The 23898-nt window shown below is 45.3% G+C and overlaps 1 protein-coding gene across 1 annotated transcript in view; it reads left to right on the plus strand.

Annotated features, from left to right (window-relative positions):
• DNAH9 (dynein axonemal heavy chain 9) overlaps window positions 1-23898 on the plus strand; it is a gene marked incomplete at its 5' end in the record, with an annotated part of 294508 nt that overhangs the window by 39083 nt on the left and 231527 nt on the right. The window contains 5 exon segments of the mRNA XM_081115813.1: window positions 1385-1640; window positions 2698-2939; window positions 10022-10157; window positions 13595-13791; window positions 13883-14307. Coding sequence (XP_080971939.1) covers window positions 1385-1640; window positions 2698-2939; window positions 10022-10157; window positions 13595-13791; window positions 13883-14307 — 1256 coding nt within the window.

The raw sequence follows: 23898 nt of genomic DNA on the forward strand, positions 1-23898 counted from the left end.
AACCTATTAGAATATTTGAGAAATATTTGTCAGATATTTAAAAATCTGCTGCATCCCGGCTGGCCATGGCTCAGCGGTTGAGCATCAACCTAGGATCCAGGCAATCAGGGTTCGATTCCTGGTCAGGGCACATGCCCGGGTTGCAGGCTCAGTCAATGACTCTCTCATCATTGATGTTTCTATGTCTTTCTCTGCCTCTCCTTTCCTCTTTCTGAAGTAAATAAAGATATATATATAAAAAGTCTGCTGCAAATAATTTTACCAGTTGAAGTATGCCATTTTATAATGTGTATGATATTTTACACATATCCATTTTATTTTTGTGGTTGAGTGTTTGGAATGGCCTTCTCTACCTCAATATTATATAAATATTTTATATAATATATAAATATCCCACATTTTCTTCTAACTTTTGCTTTCATTTCTTACATTTAAATTTTTAATATCTAGCTTGAGCAAAATAAACTAGGAATCTGGAGTCATTACCCTGCTAACTTGTTAGCATTTGTCTTAGCCCTAAGTAGGGTTGGCTGGGTGACATAGAGAGATGGTCCAGAGCCACTGGAAGGAGAGCTGGGAGCCCAGGTGTCTTGATACCAAGGAGGGAGGGAGGAGAGGGGAAGGGGGAGGCAGGAGAGAATCTATGGACTAGTGTGTTTTGTCTCACATATCCATACACATTAGTCTTTATAAGTTCAGAGATAAACACCATAAATAAGGAAGGAGTGAGGAGCAGTGCTCTTAGAAACCCTGCCAGAGGCTCTGTTTTCCTTTGGACCGCGTCTGCTTGGCTTCTCACTTCTGCTGTTGCCAGTAAGCTCAGCACCCACAGAAGTTCAGAGAGGCCTGGGTTACTTCTATCCCCTGACCTCCTAGCATATTAAGACACAAAGACATGCCAGCCCATTAGGGGCTATTTCAAATGATTACATGTAACAAAGTTGTACAGTGGCACCTCCTCTGGGTCCTGTCAGTGTCTAGGACCATGTGTCTGACCTTGTTTGGAGAGAGGACCAGAAGTCTCAACCTGAGGCTTCTCACGCATGTGGGTGGCCCAGACCAGTCCCTGCGATGGGAACGGGTTCAGTCAACGGGAGCCTATCATTGCATCAGCCACATGCCCTGACGCATCGAGGCCGGGCCCGCTCCTGCTCCTGCTGTCACCGATGTCTCCTCTCACGGTTTCCCTCTTCTTGGTCTTGGGGATTCACAGGTTCCGTTAGCCCTGCTGCTCTCTGAGTTCCTCTTCCTTCTGCCTAGTACTCACCTTCCCTTCTTTGAAGCTGCATTTAAGAAACAGAGAGGAGCAGAGGTCCCCTGGGGTTTCCAGGCTTCGCCCCCTACCCCACTATTCACTGCCATTTATGTCCATTCTCTCCTCCAGCTGATTTCTGTGCTGAAAGAAATGAGTTATCTGCAGCCCAGGCAGCTGAAGCCCATCCCGGAGACGGCGGCAGCCGTGTTCGCCTCCAGGGAATTCTATCGGCAGCTAGTGGCCAATCTGGAGTTGATGGCAAATTGGTACAACAAGGTTATGAAAACCCTGCTCGAGGTGGAGTTTCCATTAGTGGAGGAAGAACTGCGAAATATTGATCTCCGCCTGAGAGCCGCGGAGGACACTCTGAACTGGAAAACTGAAGGTAACTGGGCACCACCTGGCTGGGGAAAGGTGGAGAGTCCAGATTGTAATAAAAGTTGGTGGGCACTCGAACGATTACCTGGTAATCTGGGCTGTGCTTGGAACACAGCCTGTCCTCAGACACATACCCAAGGTAGCGAAGGCAAGGCGGTTGGCATTCTTCTTTCTCTCTGCATGTGATCAGGATACTGAGAAAACTTTGCTGTCCCACACTGGGGGAGGCTCGGAGGTCATGTGAGGTCTCCCACAGTCCCCAGAATATATTGGGTGCTTCATTAATGAGAGTTTTTCCATATTATCATTGTTCCTTAATTTCCTTAACTGGACTGTAAACATCTTATAAGGGAATTATGCATTTACTTCTCTTGTACCCTCCAGTTCAATTCAATAAACTTCCACCGATGGATGAACATATGTGGGGCACTCTAGGGGTGGGGCTGGGTAGAATATCATACCAGGTGTATGGGAATGGCCCCTACGCAGAAAGTGCTCACATTTAGTAAGGACACCAGACTCTGTGCAACATAAATCGTACACAACAAGCTGTAATGAGAAGCCATCAGAGAGCTAGTGGGATAAACCACAGGGAGCGGGGATTGATTTGTATCAGGGTCCTCAAAAGAAGGTCGAGTGAGCTCATGGAATCTTGGAAGGCCACCTTAAACAAGCTCAAACTGTATTCCCTGCACAGGAGGGGATGGCATTTTCAACATTTAATACAGTGAAAATGCTTAAAAAATAAGACTCATTAACCTGTGTAAAGTCACCAAGTTGCATGGGTGTGCCCAGCAAATGCACCAACTTTTCGTGTGCTCGGTAGGTTAGTATCACCTGCTTGCTGCTTTTCCTCCCTAACTAGGGTTTGGGAAGAGCTGGCTCTTTAATACGACTAGGAAGGAAAAGGCTGCCTGCCTTCATTGCCGCTTGCAGTGAAGTCGCCTGTGCAGAAGAGTCTTCTAAAACCCATGAGTATCGGATCCCTGTCTTTCACGGCAACTAGACCGTTAGCTATGCCACTGTCAGCTGTTTCGATTAATTCTGTTTCTTTTGGGGAGCAGGCATTTGGGATTATGTCATTCAAATCACCAATAGCATTCATGATCTTGAACAAAGAATTCAGAAAACTAAAGACAATGTGGAAGAGGTTCAAAGCATCATGAAAACATGGGTGTCTCCAATATTTAAGAGAAAAGATGGAAAGAAGGAAAGCCTTCTAACTGTGGAGGATCAGCATGATCAGACAGAAAAATACTACAGCTGCATCCGAGAATCTGGCCTTCGGATTCACGCTCTCGTTCAGGTAATAACCAGCCTCCCAGACACACACTCCGCGGATATGGGGAAAGCGTCGAGAAGTGTGTTCGGGTGCCAAAAGTGATTTGGAAATGAGAACAACAGATGCTGTGCCTTCTGCAGTCAGGGATGGACGTTTATACTGAGAGCAAAAGAACTAACGCCAATAGAGGGAGTGAAAAGTCACATTATGGAATCAGTGTGTCAGAGTTAATACTATCTCAGTGGTGACACCACTCGGTCATCACGACTTAAGTCCCACACAAGACCCCAAGGGCATAGAGAGAGAAGTCAAGGGCAGAGTCCTAAATTATCTACTGCACCAGCTACCCCCAACTCACCCACTACCCCCAGCTCACCAGCACCATCTCCATAACCCAGCTCTGTGGGGCCTGAAGAGGTGCTACTCCTAACTGTATGTCATGAAAGAAACACAGGACGCACGGCGCTGCACTAAAGCAGCGAGGTTTGCCCTTCGTGGTGACCAGGGCAACCTCACGCCCATCATCAAAGACTGAGCAATGGAAAAGGGCTGTAAGTAGCCACCCGCTGCAACCCTCTGCAGTGGCCACGGAGCAGTTCTGACAGGGTGACCTCGTGCGCAAAGCCAGCGATGAATTATAGCTGCCGTCCTGGGCTTAGCTATGGTTTGAAGTACAATGAAATGTGCTTTTGACTGTGTTAATTTTCTTGACTGTTTTCTAGCGCATTGATAGCTGTTCTCTATTGTTTCTTTCTAGTTCATTTGGAGTTAATTCACTGATCTTTTTTCCCTAGCCTATAAGGGTAAATCTTAGGGTATTATTTTAAGGCTTTCTTCCTTTCTAATGCAAGCATCTGACGACATAAATTTCCCTCTGAGCAGCGCTTTACTTGCATTCTATAAATTTGATGTGCTTCATTTTCATTTTCATTCCGTTTTACATTTTTTCTCTTGGGATTTCTTTAACTCGGTGATCATTTAGAAGTGTATTGTTTGATTTCCACATATTTGGGGCTGCTCTGGATGTATTAATGAAATTTGATATCTAATTTAAACCCATTGTGGCTAGGAGAAAATACTCTAAAGATTTCTTCAGCTGGAATTCACTGCGACTTGTTCTGTGACCTAGAATATTGTTTATCTTATGAAATGTTCCTTGTGCACTTGACAATATGTTTATTCTTTCATTATCGGGTATAGCGTTCCATAAATATCAATTAGTTCAAAGTGGTTGCCAGTATTGTTCATATCTTTTTTATGCTTTCTGATTTTTTTATTTGTTCTGCTAATTATTGCAGGTAGCGTGTTAAATCTCCACCTCTGATTTTGGATTTGTCTGTTTAATCAGTTCTGTCAAATTTTTTATGAAGTGTTTGGAACTCTGTTAGTAGTTATAAACACATTTATGATTATTATAACTTCCTGATGAATTCATCATTTTATTATCACTGTGAAATTACCTTTTTATTTCTAATAATACTCCCTTGCCTTGAAGTGTGGTTTCTTTCCTTTCTTTCTTTCTGGTAATACTATAGTCATTCCTTCCAGGTTCTCTATTTCTACTTTTCACTTTGTCCATCTTTGTCTACCCTCTTACATTCAACCTATGTGTTTCTTTGGGTTCAGATTTCTTCTCTCATAGGCAGCATGTAGTAGAGACTTACTTCTGAGTCTCATAACTGGGCCTATAAATGGAGTCTTTAAACTCTTACATTTAATGTAATGAGTGGTGTGGATGACTTAGCTCTACCATGTTGCTCTGTGTTCCCTATTTGTTTCAGCCCTTTTTGTTTCTCTGCTACTTCTTACCTGCCTTCTTGCTATTAGTTGTGTATTTTTTAGTATTCTATTTTAATTTCTCAATTGCAATTTCAGACTTACCTTGCTGCATTACATTTGTGGTGGCTGTTCCAGGTTTCAGTATGTCTCTTGAACTAATCACAGTTAACTTAGAGCTTAGGGTTTTCCCATGAAATATAGGAACCTAGCAACAGTATGGTTTAACCCCCCTCCAACCTTTTAATCAACACTGTTGGGATGTGAGTGTGAGTGTGTGTGTGTAACATAAACCCCACAATAGAGTATTATAATAAGCTTTTACTTTAAAAACTCAAGAAAGAATATTTCTAGTTTTTATATTTACTCACAAACTATTTCCACACTTGTTTTTCTTCTTTGTAGAATTGAGTTACCGTCTTACAGTTCAGGTCTGCTAATGACACATTCCTCAGTTTTTGCTTATCTAAAAAGTTTCTTATGTTATCTTTGTTTTTGAAGAATAGTTTCACTGGATATAGAATTCTGAATAGACAGTTGTGTTTTTCTTTCAGAAGTCATTTGGTCGTCTTCTGACCTCCAGTGTTTCTGATCAGAAGCCGGCCATGAGTTGTATTTTGGTTCCTCTGTATGCAATGCATTGTTTCTCTTGGGTATTTTTATTAATTTATCTTTATTGTTGAAAGTATTACAGGTGATCCATTTTTCCCCCAATGACCCCCTCCACTTCGCTCCCACCCCTACCCAGGCCTTCACCCGTTATTGTCTGTGTCCATGGGTTATGCATATATGCATATAACTTCTTTGGTTAATCTCTTCCCACCCTCCACCCCCCTTCCCTCTTCCCTCTGAAATATGATCATCTGTTGCATGTGTCAGTGTGTCTGGATCTATTTAGTTCATCAGATTCTTTTGTTCATTAGCTTCTTCTGTAAGAAGACCCTTCAGCATTTCCTGTAGTGCTGGTCTGGTGGTGATGAACTCCTTTAGCTTTTTCTTATCTGAGAAGCTCTTTATCTGACCTTCAATTCTAAATGATAGATTCTGGGTAGAGCAATCTTGGTTGTAGTTCCATGCTTTTCATCACTTTGACTATTTCTTGCCACTCCCTTCTGGCCTGCAAGGTTTCTGTTGAGAAATCAGCTGACAGTCGTATGGGTGCTCCCTGGTAGGTAACTGCTTTTCTCTTGCTGCTTTAAGATTCTCTCTTTGTCTTTAACCTTTGGCATTTTAATTATGATGTGTCTTGCTGTGGGCCTCTGTGGGTTCCTCTTGTTTGGGACCCTCTGTGCTTCCTGGACTTGTAAGTCTATTTCTTTCCCCAGGTAGGGGATGTTTTCTGTAATTACTTTTTCAAATAGGTTTTCAATTTCTTGCTCTTTTTCCCCCCTTCTGGCACCCCAATATTACGAATATTGGGCCTCTTGACGTTGTCCCAGAGGCTCCTTATGCTATCTTCATATTTCTGGATTCTTTTTTCTTTTTGCTCTTCTGGTTGGGTGTTTTTTGTTTCTTCATATTCCAAATTGCTGATTTGATTGTCAGCGTCTCCTACTCTACTGTTGATTCCCTGTAAATTATTCTTCATTTCAGTTTGTGTAGCCTTCATTTCAAAATGATACTTTATTATGTCATCAATTTTCTCAATTATTTTTGTCATACTCTTACTAATATCCATGAGCATCCTTATAAACAAAATTCTGAACTCTGTATCTGTTAGCTTGCTTGGATCTATTTCATTTAGTTCCTCTTCTAGAGATTTCTTCTGTTCTTTCCTTTGTGACATGTTTCTTTGCCTCTGCATTTTGGCTGCTTCCAGGTGTTTGTTTCTATGTATTAGGTAGAGCTGCTGTGTCTCCTGGAATTTGTAGAGTGGCTTTGTGTAGTAGGTGTCCTGTAGGGTCCAGTGGCCCAGCCTCCCCAGTCACCTGAGCTGGGCCTTCTAGGTGCTCCCTGTGTGGGCTGTGGGCACTGTCATGTTGTAGTTGAGCCTTGGTTGCTGTTGGCATCACTGGGAGGAACTGACCCCCAGGCCAATCAGCTGTGAGGACCAGCTGCAACTACAGCCAGAGAGCTGCTGTGCTGGAAACACCCCTATGGAGCAGGGTTTACTTCAGTGGAGCTTTGGTTCACCAAGTGCACCCCTTGAGTGTGTCACTCGTGGATGTGGTAGGATTGTAATCCAGTGTGGTCGAGTCTGACCACCAGGTGCACTGTCTCTGGGGCCTCCCGGGAGGTGCAAAGTCAGCCTCTGCCTGTGCCTTGCCCAGGGCCACCCAGCATGAGCTACACAGCAAACCGTAGTTGGCTGCTCCTTGTGCTGGGCTTGGAGGCGTCCAGGAGAGGCCCAGCTATGAGCCAATGCAGCTGCCACTAGTGCCAGGCCTGGGGCCACTTATCAAGCCGTATGGGGCCCGCTGCTGCTTGTTTGAGAGATTTTAGGAAAGTCCTAAGCATGAGGCTCGAGAGGCCACGTGCACAGAAAAGCCCCTGGAAATGGCCCGGATGAGCCTGCAGGTGGGGAGGGCGGGGCCTCCGGGAATCACAGGGCGGGGCCAAAGGTGAGAGTCAGGTGCTGGCGATTCAAACATGGCGCCTGCCTGCCGGCTCTGTGCAGGGAGGACTCTCCACAGGAGCCATGGCCTCCGCCAGCCCTTCTGCCCGGGAGGAAGCCGCCCCCCCACCTCTCGCCCGACTTCAGGCAGGTTAGTTCCCCCCGAGTGTCCCGGGTCCTTTCCGGCTGCTGCCCGGTGCTGGGCTCAGAGGGAGCGTCCGGGTGAGTCCGTGCCGGGCCCTTTAGAGGAGCTGCTGGGGCTCCCGCAGCGTCCGCGACCCTCAGGGACAGTCCCCGCTGGTTTCACACCCGGAGTTGTGGGGACGTCTCTTTCCAGCTCTGGAGCCCTGGGCTGGGGGCCTGCTGTGGGGCTGGGACCCCTCCCTCCTCCGGGAAACATTTGCCCCCGAGACTCCCTCCCGGGTTTAACCCTCGGCTCCGGGTGTGGGCCTGCGGCCGCGTCTCCGCGATCCAGCCCTGACCTTCCCGCGTCTCCGCCTCTCCTCTGGGTCTCGGTGCTGCTTCAGCTCCCTGGTTGTGGGGCTTCTGTTCAGCTGGATCTCAGGAGGCTCTGAGTGACGGTGGTTCTGTGTTTTAGTTGCAATTTTGATGTGGTTGCGGGCGGCGGGTACGCGGTTATCTGCACCGCCATCTTGTTTCGTCTCTCTCTTGGGTATTTTTAAGAGTCCTTTTACATTTTTGTATTTTTTTCTCACTTAACTATGATATGCCTGCCTACACACACACACACATATATATATATGTATATATATATTCATCTTTCTTAGTTAGAGATTGTGAGTTTCTTTAATCTGCTTTTTACCAAATTTGGGGAATTTTTAATCAAATTATGACATTATTGTCTACTAATTCAAACATCTTTTATTTTTTGCCTTTTTTTTTTTTTTTTAATGTAACAGAGGTTTGTTTTTTTTCACATAAAATAGGTCTATGAAATAGGCATTCCCAGATTGGTATAGCAGCTATTTTCTGAGTTTTCTCTCATTAATTTCTCTCTTGGGTAAAGATCACGTTTTCCTGCTTCTTTGCATGCCTAGTCCTGTTGGGTGCCACTTTACAATCTGGGTGTTATTTCCCTTAAAGTGCTTGTGCTTTCCTTTTGTCAGGCAGTGAACTACTGGTGGGTCAGCTCGGTGCTGCTGAAGCTCAATTTTAAGGTTTGTTAGAGAGGGTCTAGGACAGCAGCTCTAATCGTAAAGCATAGGGTCTGGGGTCTCCCCTGAGTCCCTGGTTACCTGCAGGGTCTTTTCATTATTTATGACAGAATACAAGCATCTTCCAGTGCTTATGGCCTATACAGTCTCTGTTTAGCTTAGAATCAGTAACTGTTCTCTGCCAGACCTTGCAGTCTTGCCCTAAATATGTACAGCTTAATATTCAAAGACTCAAGAGGACTCAGCCATGTCAGCAGCCCCGAGCCCGGTTCCTGTCGCCTCTTCCCCGCAGGAAGGATTCTGTAACTGAGATCCACTTTCCTATGCCACGGCTTGGAGAGTGCCCCTAGGAAGAAAGCCAGGGGGACTTCAAGCTCGCCTTGAGTGTTTCCCCTTTCTCAAGGATCACATCCCTGTACTGTCCATTATCCAGTTGCCCCAAACAATCATTTCTTATATTGTATCCGTTTCGACGGCTGTTTGTCGAAACAGCAGCCGGGCAAGCCTAATCTCATCCCTCTGTTTGACGAGGATCAGGACCCTGAGCTATTTCTTTTTAGTTCACAGAAAATGCCAACATGCGTGCTCCTAGACCTTAGTAGATTTGAGGTAGAGAGGTTAAAAATACAGATAGCCGCATTGATAGCATGATTTTGGAAGAAGATAGGACAGCTATACAAAGCAGTTGTAAAAAGTAAAAGTTTTAAAATATAGAAGCAAATGTACACATCTTAATAATACCTGAGAGCAACACTGTATTGTCACTGTGTTGTGATTTGTGTGACGATGACCTTCGTCATTAAGAAAATCTTAAATATGCTTAGGAAGGGAAAGTTAAGTGATGTATTTTAGAAATTTTAGAGTTTCATTACTCAAAGACAGGATCATGAGTTTTTTTCTTTAATTCAGGGGAATTCACTACATGAAAATGTAAAGTAGTGTGAGTCAGCTAAAAAATTTACTTCTGCAAAGTCGTTACAACTTTCATTGAAGATATAAGATAAATGGAAAGTTGCTGTAAAAAGGCTTAATAATGAAAATGATGAAGAGCGCTTGCCATACCAGCAGGAGACACACACGCAGAGGGAGGACAGGTGTATTTGTTTGTGTGTAAATATTTTCTAAATCATTCATATGATGAAGATTTTTTATTCACATTAAGTGCCAACAGCAAAAGACTCCAGCTCATTTCTAAGGATTATCCAGGAAATGCTTTACTTGTTTTAACCCACATTTCTTATAGCCTTGGATCATAACACCTACCCTGAGTTCCTTCCTTCAGATACCCTGACGTCTGCTCTGACGCAGCTTTCTTCACGGCGCGTCAGCCAGCACTGATGGAGCGTACCCCGCACCCATCAGCTCTCCTGCTGAGCAGGTGGCCCGACCCAGTCCTGCTCCCCCGAGACAGGATGAGACACTGTCCTCACTTCTGTTCCTTCAGTCAGTGGTGATTCCCATCAGACAGAATGAATTTGATACGCATGTAGAAGCAATTCTTCCCAGGATTTTTTTTTCCATGTATTACTGACATTCTCATTAATGACTATCAGACCTTCCATATTATTAAACATGGTTCATATCACTTCTTTATTTTTTAGGAAAACCTGGGTCTTTTTTCAGCAGACCCAACCTCCAATGCCTGGAAGACTTACGTTAACTACATTGATGACATGTTGCTGGATGGATTCTTTCTGGCCATTGAGTGTTCCCTCAAGTACCTCCTGGAAAACACTGGTATTTCCTGGCTTATGGGCGTGGGTTGTTACTGGAATGATAACAGTAATAGCATCTGTTGAGTTACAGTGAAGTGCAGTTGAGTGCTTTGTGATTTTCCCCAAAAAGATTGTGGACATTCTGTGAATTACACTCAATAAAATTGTTCAAAAAGAAGAGACTTTGATCTTTCCAAAATTCAGATGGTAAACCAGGCTCTAAGCTAGTGAAATTCAAAAGCAAAAACATGCAAGCTAATTCGATCCAAATGGAGCTGCAGCAAAGAGGAGAGACTGAGTTGGGACACTGGGAAGCACGGTTAGCAGAGGCGGTTAGCTGGCCTTGACTCTCGGCAGTGGGGCGGACATCCTGTGCCTCCAAGCTTAGTATACTCTGTCTCTGTAGCTTTTTGAGAACTCAGGGAGGTTGTAGCCGCCGGGTTAAGTGGAAGAAGAAGTTTTTCTCGGTGAGAAGGAATCAGACAAAAAGCCGTGGATGAGGGAACGCTCGGAAGGAAAGGGAATGCTCAGGTAATGGGCATCCTTTGAAGCTGTTAAAAGATAGCTAAGGGCTTGAAATCTATGGTAGATGCCCGGGGTTCAAGTGCACAGAATCAGATACATTATAGTAAGAGCTGACCTTGGCTAGTGAGTGGTGGGATGGAAAGGGCAGAAGAGGTCAGGAGTAAAGTTGAATTAAGCCTTTTACCTCTGGTAGCTGTTGAGAAACTTAGCAAGGGTCATACTGAAGAATTTGTCAAAATGGAAAGGCAGAGGTGAATATTTTGAAGCCAGAGATGAAGGTGAGCTAAGACTTTAAGATATGAAATCCAACCCAAGGAAAGAAATCAAATGCAAAGTTAAAATAGGCAGGCCAAGGTCAGTGTCCAGATATCCTGCCCATATAGAAGGACACACAGACCCCTCGACTGAGACTAGAGGCCTAAGGCCCAGAGCTGGGTGTGGCTCAGCTGGGCAAACCACCCTGGTCTTTGTTGGTGGAGAGATTGAGGTGAAGGGCAAGGTGTTTGCTCGCAGGGTGCAGGGCTGCTTCAAACCAGTGAAACAGAGCAGCAGGAAGCAGGGCTTCAGCATAGTTAGCCAGGTGGGAGACCACCTTCTAGAGCCTGGGGCAAGTAACCAGTGGGGCATCGAGCATAGACAGTGAGGCTGGAGAGCCAATTCCCAGGGACCAGGGCTGACAGTGCTCACCTTGGTGGGTCCAAACCTCCTCGATGCTGAAGGTTTGGAATTTCTGCTCTCTCATCCCTCCTTGAAGATCTCGGAGATGCCTCGCCACACTTGAGTGCAGATACCACTCAAGGGCTAGTCCCTAAATGCAGTGACTCCAGCTGACCTGTCTGACCTGTCAGAGGATGGAGAGAGGAGATGGTAGTGTTTTCCAAGATTGCCGAAGTTGGCTATCTTTTCCCTGTGGAAATGGGGGAAGGGCTGCATATTTTCTTCACAATGTAACATGGACAGGAGCTAGATTTAGCAGCTGTCTGAGCTGAGGAACTACAGATAAAACTTAAAAGACTTTGATGAAGGTGAAGGAGCTAAAGAGAGCAGCCACTAAAGAAAATCACTGTGCTCCTCACAGCAGCCCAGCTGCACAACTTTATTTCTCTGGTCCACTTCTACCTTCTCATGCTAAGACCATCTCCATGCCTTGGTCTGGCCTCCCAGTCACTGCACAGAATCTAAACCCTGCCTCGGTTCAACTCCACCCACTCTCTCCAGTAATGACCTTCCCCTTCTTAACTCCCAAGGTTATGGAATCAACAAGACCATATGGCTTGTATGGCAATTATGTTGGCCTTGCATCTAGTAGAGGGATTAGGTTCTCATGACAGCATATGGGGCAGAAACTCCCCATAGTCAAAATACTCTTGAACATTTTTTTAAATCCTTTAAACTATATGCAGCCTGGTCTACTCAATTATAGGCATCTAATGCATGTAGGAATGCAGATGCATCATGAGTACATACGCAAAGCATAATCTTAAAGACTTTTTAAAAATCTTTTCTATGATAGTAGCACAGTTACCGTGATATTGGTCAACTCGCATTCCCTTAAGTTAAGTGTGCATTTTATTGGACACTCCTAAGTGCAATAATGCAAATTTATCATTCTTGAAGTTTTGAGGGCAAGACCTTAGTTGTACATGTCTTTGGGGATCCCACAGGTTTTTAGTTAGGGAGAGTGGCTAAGCTGTGGTAACAAAACTCCAGCAGTAATGCTGCCTAAAGGACAAATAAGTTTATTCCCCAAGTTACTAGTGCAAGGTGAGCACTGCAGGGTAGTGGGCAAGTTCCTTCTGCCCCGTGGTTCCACCACCCATGAGAGCTTGGTCTTCACTTCTGTGGGTTAGCAGGTCACTGCCACACCCAGGCTCAGCCTGTGGGAGGAGCAGAGAAGGCTCGCCTGCTGTCTCAAAGGCCTGGCCTAGAAGCCACACTAGTCTTTCTTCCCACATTCCACTGGAGAGGGACTCTCCTGCCCACACTAACTGCAAGCTGGGAAATGACACTGGCACAGTTACAACTCTCTTTCTGGGGAAGGAGGGGATAATAAATTTCAGTGAGTAGTCTCTGCCTCCCACGGTACCAACACATAACAGTCTCCTAAATATTTCTACAGTCAAAAAGATATATGAAAAGAAGTGGTTATTGATCAAAGTTTAAGCATTTATCTTGCACTTGGAACATCTTACTCTATGTTATATTTTTATTTAAGTTGAGCAAGGCAAGTTGTCTAGCAAGTAATCAGGGATTTTTGAATTATTTATACTGTTTAAAATCTTTTTATCAGTATAGGACTAGAGAATTAAAATAAGTTCTGTTTTTATGGACAAAAAGCAGAGCAGGCAGAATTGTGACATCACCTGAGCGAGCATATTTTTTCCACTGTTTTTCAGAGAGAGTGGACGGGAGAGAGACAGGAATCAAACCTGGGACCCTTCAGTCCACAGGCAAACACTCTAACTGCTGAGCCAGACCAGCTAGGGCATAATGTCCTTCTGTTTTTCATGCCTGTGCAACCAGGGACAAGCGTACCCCATTCCTCTAATGGCTGCCAATGGGATTGTCTGGTTTGTGCCCAGGAAGCAATCAGCTGCTTCCAGTTGGCTTAGCAAAAGCAACCGCTTCTCAGCCAGAGGCTCTTCTGCCCCTGGAGGCATCTGGGAATGAGGAGGGGCTGGCTTGAGGTGCTCAATCATCAGGAGGTGCTCCCCGAAGACAAGGAGAGCAAATGTCCGCAATGCCAGGCAGCCCTGCACAGGAAGAGGCCTGTTCAAAATGTCAGTGGTTCCCTCGTTGGTAAACACGGCAAGGCTGTCACCTCACCTTTCCGGGTGTTAGCAAACGTTGTATTTCCATTTTCTAGACCTGAGCAGCTCATCTAAGGAAAGAAGTGTTCTGATTTTAAAACGGTATTTCTCTCTTGTTTTTCAGAATGCAAGGCAGGACTCAACCCGATATTTGAAGCACAGCTGTGCTTAGCAGTCCCAGAATTAGTTTTCTATCCGTCTCTGGAGGCCGGAGTGCAGGGTGGCTTCTATGACATTGTTGAGGGTCTTATCACCAGCATTTTTAGAATATCATCTTTGGTGCCGCGGCTTTCCCCACAACACAGCTCTCCCCACTACCAGGTACTGGATCTGCACCCGTCCTGCCTCCCCAGAGTCTGGGGCCTCCTGCAGAGCGCCGGTGTAACCCACCCCTGTGGCCTTCCTCCCCCAGGGTGACATGGAAGGCATGGCCGACTTGGTAAGGATGCGGAGCGAGCTCATGGAGAGGGTGCAGAGCATCATGACCCGCTGCTGCAGCTATCGAGACACCTTCAGCCCGTATTCCTACCTCTACGTGGAGGACCGCAGGGAGATTCTGGATCAGTTCCTGCTGTATGGGCACGTCCTCACCCCCGAGGAGATCGAGGCCCATGCAGAGGATGGCATCCCAGAGAACCCACCCCTCCTCCATCAGTTCAGAGCCCAGATCGACTCCTATGAGCAGCTCTACGAAGATGTGTGCAGGCTGGAGCCCTTCAGGGTGTTTGACAGCTGGATGAAGATTGATGTGCGGCCCTTCAAGGCGTCTCTGCTGAATATAATTAAGAGGTGGAGCCTCATGTTCAAACAGCACCTCGTTGACCATGTCACTCACAGGTAATGCTTGCTGCAGCTCTCCTCCGCCATCCCAGGCTGTCAGGAGCACCAGGTGCACAGTTGTCTCCATGTTTTCCCCATGGGCTCATTGGTTGCGTGAATTTAAACAGCTAGTTAGAGGTTTTTGGTGGTATCTTTAGTCCTGCCCTTTCCCTTGTTCTACCAGACGTGACCTCTTTTTTTTTTTTTCCATTTGGTGCCCAGTGTGCAAAAGGCACTCAGGAAGCGGTAGATAATGTTTAGTACAATCACAGCAGATCCAGCCTCCCTTCCCCGCCCTGACTGTGAAACCTCTTCAAGCCTGAGAGGCACCGGGGCTCTGATGGGCCTCTTAGGTTTTATTTCTACCACTTACTCCTTGGTTCAGATCATCCAGCTGTGGAATGTGGAATTCCCTAAATCTCCACACTCCTAATGCCACTCTAGGCTTGCGACAGATTGGGTCTGAAATTCTGTCTGTTCGGCCATGGACTTAGACCCCCCTGCCTAGCACCAGGCTCTCTACACCGGAGCAGCGCCTCTAGATCAATAAGCAAGTTGGGTGGCAGTCTCCCAGTCACTTACCATAGCCTCGTCCCCGCAGATCCACCACCACAGTCAGAGTCTCAGCTCCCCCCTTTCCCACAGCATCCTATGGGGTGCCACAGTCCCGCATTCAGCCATCAGCCTTTGGTGCCAGCTGATGCTGCAGGGCAGCTGACCTGTCCCTCCCCTAAGTTTAGTGCTGGTCTTACTTAAAGCTGCAGCTGGCCTGCTGCTCCATCTAGAAAGGAAACGGCCACGTTAAGATGTGTCTGTCTACAAACAAACTCAGACGCTTTGCCGCAGTGATAGTCCACCACTAGAAAACCAGAGGAAAGCAGTGTGGGATGTTTCAAAGAGGGCTCTGTAAGTGTTCTTTAAGAAGAAGGCAGTTTTCCACATTCAAGGGAAGCAGTGGTGGGAGCCGAGGAGGTGACAGCTATGCCCCTGCACAGAGTCATGCTTGAGAGACGGCTGCCCTGTGATCCCCTCCGTTAGCAGGACTGGTGAGCCAAGATCATGGGGGAGTTTTTTAAAATTTAGACTTTATCATCATTTAGGTATGGCAAGGCCAGCAGATAAGGACATTGCCATTAAAAAGATAATTTATTAGACTCCTAGATGCCAAGAATATGGCGGGGGGGGGGGGGGGTCACCATACCATGCAGGGCCACACAGGGAGGCACCAGGGCACTCGGGAGGCAGAGGGAGCAGGGGAGAAACATCACTGCGGCTTCCATGGGAAAGAATGGCTGACGCAGGGTAAGCAGATTTAGGATTGGCTAATTCGAATAACTTCAACAGGCCCTTAGTCACCTGGTACCTGGCCCTGGGGTGATTAGGGCGGGTGGACACTGGCATGGAGGCCGAGAGCCAGTGAGAAGAGGTGGGTGGGGACATAGACTCTGGGCTGGTTGGTCTGCACATGAAAAGCACAGTCAAAGGCAAGCCATTCACAGCCTCTAGGAACTGGCTAACCCTGGGAGGGCATTTCCTCCGGGGTCAGCAAGGCCCAGACAGACGGTTAGGATACGCGGTTGGTAAGGGCATGGTGACAGCAGCGGCCTGGGTCTCCACCAGGTAAGCCTTCACGGGACCTAGCAGCTGGTCTAACGGGATACACACACGGTAGAGCCGTTAGGAGACCTTAGTTCTTGCCCTTGAACCCCTCTTTCCTTATCGCTGATAGTTGGCTGGATTTCTCTAAGGCGCCTTCCAGTTCCATTAGCTGGTGACTTCATAAGCTACTTAGCTGCGCTTTGGGAGGACAAGTTACTGTGTCCTCGAGGATTAGATAAGATGGACACAGTAAGAACAACAGGCACTTGTTACTGAGTGCCACTACGTGCCGTGCGATTTTGTGATTTCCACCTTCCCTGACAGGTGCCGGGGCCCACCCCACCTTGCCTTATGGCTTACGTGTACTTCATTTACTGTCAGAAGCCCGACCCCCTTCATCATTTGTCTTCGTCAGCTCGGGCTGCTGTGATGTTATGATTTGTAGCAACAAATATTTGGTCTTTGTCTCCATGTCTGGCTCACAGCTCCTGAAATCCTTCCAACGGTCTAAGTGAGAGGACTGATAAAAGCACCTTTTGTTATAAAAATGAGGTGACTTTGGGACCCCACCAGAGGATGGGGTTTGGTTGCCAGGAGAACAAACCACGTGATTTGAGGCTGGAACTCTCAGTCTCACCCCCGTGACCTCTGGGGAGGGGAAAGGGGCTGGAGGTCAAATCGATCACCAGTGGCCAAAGAGCTGATCAATTATGCCTATGTAGCAAAGCCTCCATGAAACCCAAAGAGGACATGGTTTGGGGAGTTTCCAGGCGAACATGTAGAGATTCCGGGAAAGTGTTGGCTCAAAGAGAGCATGGAGCTCCACGCCCTTTCCCCACACCTTGCCCTATGCATCTCTTCCATCCGGCTGCTCCTGAGTTATACTCTTTTATAATAAAACAGTGATCTAGTGAGTAAACAGGTTCCCTGAGTTCTGGGAGCAGCTCTAACAAATTAATTGAACCCAAGGAGGAGGTTGTTGAAACCTCTGATCTACAGCAGGTCAGTCAGAGGTACAAGTGACAACCTGAAATTACAATTGGTATCTGAAGGGCCTGGGCAGCCTTGTAGGGCTGAGCCCTTAACCTGTGGAATCTGATGCTATCTCCAGGTAGATAGTTCCAGAACTGATCTGAATTATAGGACCAATAGCTAGTGTTAGATAATTGCTTGGTGGTGTGGGAAAGCTGACCCCCTCCACACACCTACACATTAGAATTGGGACTAGAATTCTAGTAGCTGCCATAAAAAAAATACACACTGGGTGGCCTCAGCAACAGAAATTTATTTCTCATAATTTTGGAGGCTAGGAAGTCTATGATCTATATGTCAGCCAATATGATTCCTGGTGGAAGCTATCTGTATGTCTTGCAGACAGCTGCCTTCTCATTGTATCCTCGGAGGCCTTTTCCTGAGTGCCTGTGCAGAGAGGGAGAGGGAGAAGGAGAGGGAGAGGGAGAGGGAGGGGGAGGGGGAGGGGGAGGGGGAGGGGGAGGGAGGGGGAGAGGGAGAGGGAGAGGGAGAAGGGGAGGGAGGGGGAGGGGGAGAGGGAGAGGGAGAGGGAGAGGGAGAAGGGGAGGGAGGGGGAGGGGGAGGGGGAGAGGGAGAGGGAGAGGGAGAAGGGGAGGGAGGGGGAGGGGGAGAGGGAGAAGGGGAGGGAGGGGGAGGGGGAGGGAGAGGGAGAGGGAGAGGGAGAGGGAGAGGGAGAGGGAGAGGGAGAGGGAGAGGGAGAGGGAGAGGGAGAGGGAGAGGGATGTTTAGAAATTACTTACATATTCTCCATGTAACCCTTTACCTACTGTGTAGATTGCAAATACAGTCTCCCCTCCTGGGGCTGGCCTTTCCACCGCATTCATGGTGTGTCTTGATGAGCGCTTCTTCGTTTCAGTGTAGCCACGTGTGTCTGCCTTGCCCTTATGTTGTTCTCTTTCGCCTTGTTAAATAAATCCTTTCTTGCCCTGAGACCCTAAGGATGCTCTCCTATATTTTCTCCTAGAAGTTTTCTAACTTTATCTTATACGTTGAGTAGCCCCTTGCCTGTTGCTACATTAGCAAGACACAGTTCTAGTTTCTGTAGCTCTGCATTAAATGTTGGAAACTGGCAGCACCAGCCCCACCTTTTCATTTTTATTAATCAACAATTTTTAGCCCATGCCATTTTACATAAATTTTAAAGTCAGTTGGTAAAATAAAAAAATCTGTGGGGATTTTTATTATAGTTGCAGTGACTATAGATCAATTTGAGGAGAATTGTCATTTTTATTGTATTGAGTGTTTCTGTTCAAGAGCATGTTTTCTCCATTTATCTAGGTCATTTTAAATGCCTTTCAATACAACTCTGTAATCATTACCTTTAAAATATTTTCATGCCTTTGGCAAGGTTTATTCCTTGGTATTTTATTGTTTGGTTCCTAGTATAAATAATATTTTTAAATATTTTCTGTGCAAATGGAATTGATTTTTGTATATTGATTTTGTATCAAACAGCTTTGCTAAATTAAGTTATTAATTCTAATAATTTATCTGTGTACTTGTTTGGGTTTGCTGAATACTTAGTCTTCATCTATACATTTACGATAGTTCTACATCTTCCTTCGCAGTCTTTTTTTAAATGTATTTTATCTCTATTTCTTATCTGACCACACTGGCTAGACCTTCCAGTCCAGTGCTGCATAAAGTGCTGATGACACGTACCCTTGCCTTATTCCTGCTCTTAAAAGCAATGCTTTCAACGTCTCGCTGCTGAGTATAATATTTGCTGTGAGTTTTTGTGGGTTCCCTTTATCTGATTAAAGAAGTTCCCTTCTATTATTAATTTGCTAAGAGGATTTCGCACAAATAGATACAACATTTTATTAAGCACTTTTTCTAATTTCATTAAGATAATTATATTTTCCCCTAAAAATGTTAAAGTGGTGAATATATTATTTGCTTTCTAATATTAAACCAACCTAGCGTTACTGAGATAAGCCCAACACAAAGTCTTATCTTTTCCCAATATATCCATTGGCTAATTTTGTTCGCAAATATTTTGTTTAGCGTTGACATGTCTGTGTTAGCGATCGAGATTGCCCTTCAGTTTCCCTTTCGTATGCTGTCTTTGATCCTGCTGTGTGGTTTCCTAGCTTCATAAAGTGAGTTAGGAGGAATCCTTGTTTATTCGCTGGAAGAGCGGGTGTAAGGCTGGGATTCGGTGATCCTTGAAAGTTTGGTTTAAATCTCCTATTGAGCCATCTGGGCTTGGTATTTTCTTTGTGGCAAGATTTTTACCCATAATTTTCCTAATGGGTATATGGATATTAAGGGATACCAAGGAATATAGTAAGTCACGTTTGTCTAGAAATGTGTACATTTCATGTAAATCTTCAAGTTATTGTCATAAAATGTATAATATTCTCTTACCTACTTAATCGATACAGCATCTATGGTTATGTCCCTCTTGTTTCTACTCAATTTTGTTTGTGCTTTCTGGTTTCTTTCCTTTATTAATCTTGCAGCAGGTTTACCAAAAAAAAAATGATTTTATGACCATATTGATTCTCTTTATTATAATTTTATTTCTATTTCAATAATTTATTCTTTTATGTTTATTATTTTTTTCTATTTTGGGATTTATTTTCTAATCTTTGAGCTGACTTAAGGTGGATGCTTTGTTTATCCATGTTAGGCTCTTTTTTTTTTTAAATATGTCTTTATTGATTTCAGAGAGAGGAAGGGAGAGGGAGAGAGAGACAGAAAAACATCAGTGATGAGAGAGTCACTGATCAGCCGCCTCCTGCATGCCCCCGACTGGGGATCGAGCCCACAACCCGAGCATGTGCCCTGACCCGGAATCGAACCCCGATCTAGATCACAGGTTGATGCTCAACCACTGAGCCACGCCCAGCCGGGCTCTCTTTTTCTTTTTTTAATGTAACACTTAAAGTTATAAATTTCATTCTCAGTACAACTTTACTGATATGTTACAAATCTTCATATGCAATATTTTTATTATTACTTAGTTCTAAAATTTTAAATATCCATTACAATGTATTTATATGTTTTTAACTTTCTAAGCATGGGGCATTTCTAGCCCCATTTCAGGTACTAATTTCTAATCACTGTACTGTGGTCAGAGACAGGGATGTGTAATAACAAGCTTCTGAAATTTCTGGAAGCTTCCTCCATCCACTATAGTATGGTCAGTGTTTAAAGTGTTCTGGGCACCCATCTGAAAAGAGTGTGTGCTCTGTAACTGCCGGGCGTAATGGCCTGTGCATGCTTATTTCATCCAACTTGTTAATTGTTTTTATTCAAATCCACTGTATCCTTCTTGTCGGCTTAGTTTATCAGTTACAAAGATAACTGTGTTAAAAATCTTCCACTTTGATGGTAGATTGTGAATTTCTCCTTGTAATTCTGTCATTTTTTGCATATATTTTAAGATTGTGCTATGTGAGCACACAGAGGTCAACTTTTTATATCTTCCTGGCAAATTGAAACTTTTAGCAACACATGAAAGATCTTCTTGATCACTAGCTGCCTTTCTTGTAGTAAAGTCTCTTCTGTCGTATATTAATATAACTAAACCAATTTCCCTGCTGTCTCTCATTTTATCCCTTGGCTTTCCATCTCTCTGTGCCTTTATATTAGGAGAGATTTTTATAATTGGCATAGAACTGAGTGTTTTATCCACCTTACCATTTATCTTGAAATGGTTTTGTTTATTAACGTCTATTCTGCCATATTTGGATTAATTTCTACCATTTTATTATGTATTTCCTATTCATTGTTCTTTTCCTTTTTTCTATCCTTTCTCGCCTGCTTTTGGGTTGAATTTGGCTTTTTAATGTTTTGTTTTTTCTTTCCCTTGTTCCATTTTTTCCCCTTCTGGTTATTTGGATATTGTACTATCTAGGTCTGCTGTTCTAATGGATACCATATCTATCTTAATAAGCATCCTTAAAAGGAATAAATTTACCAGTATTGTTGCTCTCCTTTCAACCCATACAAAGACTTTAGAATAGTTAGATCTCAGCTGTTCCTCCATCAAATTATAGTCCCTCACTCCTGGGAATTTCAGTTCTCTGTTATTTATTTAAGCTCCACAGATTACCCTTTATTTTTCTACACTTAATGTTTATTTAAATTTACCCACATATTTACAGATATCTTTATTCGTTACATCTTTCTACGTTACAGACCTGCTACCTGAGGTATACCATTATAAGTTCCTTTTTAAAAATATACTTGTATTGATTTTTAGAGAGAGAGAGAAAGAGACACATCGATGTGAGAGCAGAGCATCAATCGCTGCCTCCCGCACGCCCCCGACTTTGGTGGAGCCCGCAGCCCGGGCATGTGCCCTGACCGGGAATCGAACCAGCAGCTTTTAGGTTCATGGGAGGACCCTCCAACCAACGGAGCGCCCGGCCAGGGCGAAAGTTCCTTTAGAGAGGCTTATGCGTGCAACTCTGTCCTTCTCTCTTTGTCTGAAGATGCATGTTTCTGCCCATGTTCCTGAAGAAAATGGCTCTGTGGAAGAAAAACTTCTAGGATAAGTGATATTTATTGTGAGTGTGTTGACAATGTTATTCCACTGCGCCCTGCCTTCCGCCGCGGCTGTTGAGCAGCCAGCCAGCGTCTGGTGGTTTGGGGTGGTTGCCGTTGCTTTCTGTCTGTCTGTTTTTTGGTGTTTTTCTGTTTTTGTTTCTCTGTAGAAATCTGTCTTTGCTCTGAAGCCAATTTTAAGATTTTTTTTTTTTTCTGGTCCCCTTTTTGTCCCACAGTTTCAAATTAAAGTGGCTCTGTGAGAATTTCTTTGTTATTTCCACCTGGAATTTATTGGCCTTTACATCTGGTGTCTTTCAACCATTCAAGAAAATGCTCAGCCAGGACCCCCCCTCCTCAAGGACTGCTTCGCGCCCCTTCTCTGAGCCCTGGGGCTCCCAGACTGACGTGAGGTTGTTTCGCTGCAATTCTCATACGTTTCCGCTTAGTGACTTACTGCGCTGCGTCTGGACCACTCCTCCGCTTTTATCGCCAGCCACTGGCTCTCAGCTTTGTCCGATCCCCTGTTTGGCCACCCGGCAAGCTTTACGTGTTCATCAATCACGCTCTCCATTTGGGGCTCTTCTGTTTGGCTCTTTTATAACTTCACTTGCTCATACTTATACCCTCTTATTTTCTGCTCAAGTTTTAAGGCTTCTCTTTTATTTATCTGTTTTTTTTTTAAGTTTTATAATACATTTATTAGAGGATATCCTAAAGACGGCTTTTGGTTTGCCGGTTTACAAATGCCCTGTGTCCCCCTGCCGTAGGCAAGGTGGACATGAAGGCCCCGGAGCGTCGCTGCTCTCTACCCTGGTCTCGCCCGCGGTTGGTCTTACCACAGCACGGCCACTGTGGCTTTGCCTCTCTTCACAAAGCAGCGCCACCACGTAAAGGTTATTCGCCTAAACAAGCGTTGTCGCTTCTTAGAATCCGTCACTCGGTAAAAAGGCCCGCGCACTGTCCAGGTTCTGCGCGTGTTTGAAGAGCCGCGGGAATCCCGCGTCCTTGACTCCGGAGCAATGCTGAGTTTATACTTGAACTTCAAGCCGGGTCAGGGCTGGAAGAGCCAGTCGGGGCCTGGAGGGCGATTCCTGAAGAAGCCCCTTCTGTCTGCGCTGATATGTCAGCTTAAAGGGAGAAGGGATTTGTCCCAGTCTGTCCTGAACTGATGTCCGAGACCCTGCAGGAAGGCACTTTCTCCTGCTATGCGGGTCGGGAGCAATCAGGAGGCACTTAAACAAGAATTCTGCTTGTCTTTCAAATATATTAACTGTTGTGTGATATTCTGCACAGAAATTCCAATATCCGAAATCGTAACGGGTTTAATTTTGCTGCTTCTGCCGGCTCCCACTCGTGGTGACTTCCTTTGTAAAAATAATGTTCCTTGAAATATTATCTGTGGAACTCTTTTGAGGGTTGAATTCTACTCGAACTCCTCCAGAAAGGATTTGTGTGTGTTCCTGCCGGTCGGCCAGGGACCCTCCCTGCCCCAGGCCACTCGTCCTTTAACCTGCCCGGCTCCAGCCCGCGCCCGGATGAAGGCAGGCGAGTTCCACACTGTCCCCTCCTGTGCCGCTCGCCTGCTCTCCTTCCCCTCGCCGTGGTGCAGCTCAACACGCAGCCTCCTCGCCTCGTGTGGGTACGAGGCTCAATCACCCGCTCCCCACATACCCCAACGCAATCGAAGTAGGACTTCAAGGTCTCCGAGGTTCCGTAGAAACTATCACACGAAAGCCAGCTACGGATCTTGCTCAGTTCTCGCCTTCACTATGTGCTAAGCCTCTGGAGATTCATTCATTTCACGCCACCTTAGTGCTGCTTTTTTAAACGACTTTGAAATATTTGCTTAAGCATTTTAGCTGTCTTAGCGGAAGGGCTATCCATATTGCCGTGCATACCAGACAGCTAGAGACAGAAGCCGGCGATTCCACAACTCACCCGGCTCGCAGGCATTTGCCAGACTCTCCACTGGAGCCGCTCTCGTCAGGATCACCCAGGACTTTCACATGGCCGAGTCCTGTGTAATGACCCGTCCTCATCTCACTCGTGCCGCTCAGCAGGGCTCGGCACAGCTGATCCCTCCCTTTTCTTAACCACCTTCTTTCTCTGGCTTTCGAGATACCTGGCATTTCATATTTTCCTCCTATCTCCCCGCCTATGCCTTCTTGGTGTCTTCGACTGAGCTCACCTTCTCCTCTAGACCTCAGAATATTAGAATTCCTGAAACCTCAATCCTGAGCTTGCTTCTCTATCTGTGTTCTCTTCTAGGTGATATCTAACCCAACACTTTAAGTCCATCTGTGTGCTGATAGCTACCAAATTTATATTTCCAGCTCCACCTCTCAGGGACTCTAGGATTACATTCAGGCCTCACATGTTTATGTATTTATTTTTTAAAATATATCTTTATTGATTTCAGAGAGAGAGGAAAGAAGAGGGAGAGAGATAGAAACATCAATGATGAGAGAGTCATTGATC

The sequence above is a fragment of the Miniopterus schreibersii genome (genome assembly GCF_964146895.1).
Source record: "Miniopterus schreibersii genome assembly, chromosome: 16".
Classification (NCBI taxonomy): Eukaryota; Metazoa; Chordata; class Mammalia; order Chiroptera; family Miniopteridae; genus Miniopterus; species Miniopterus schreibersii.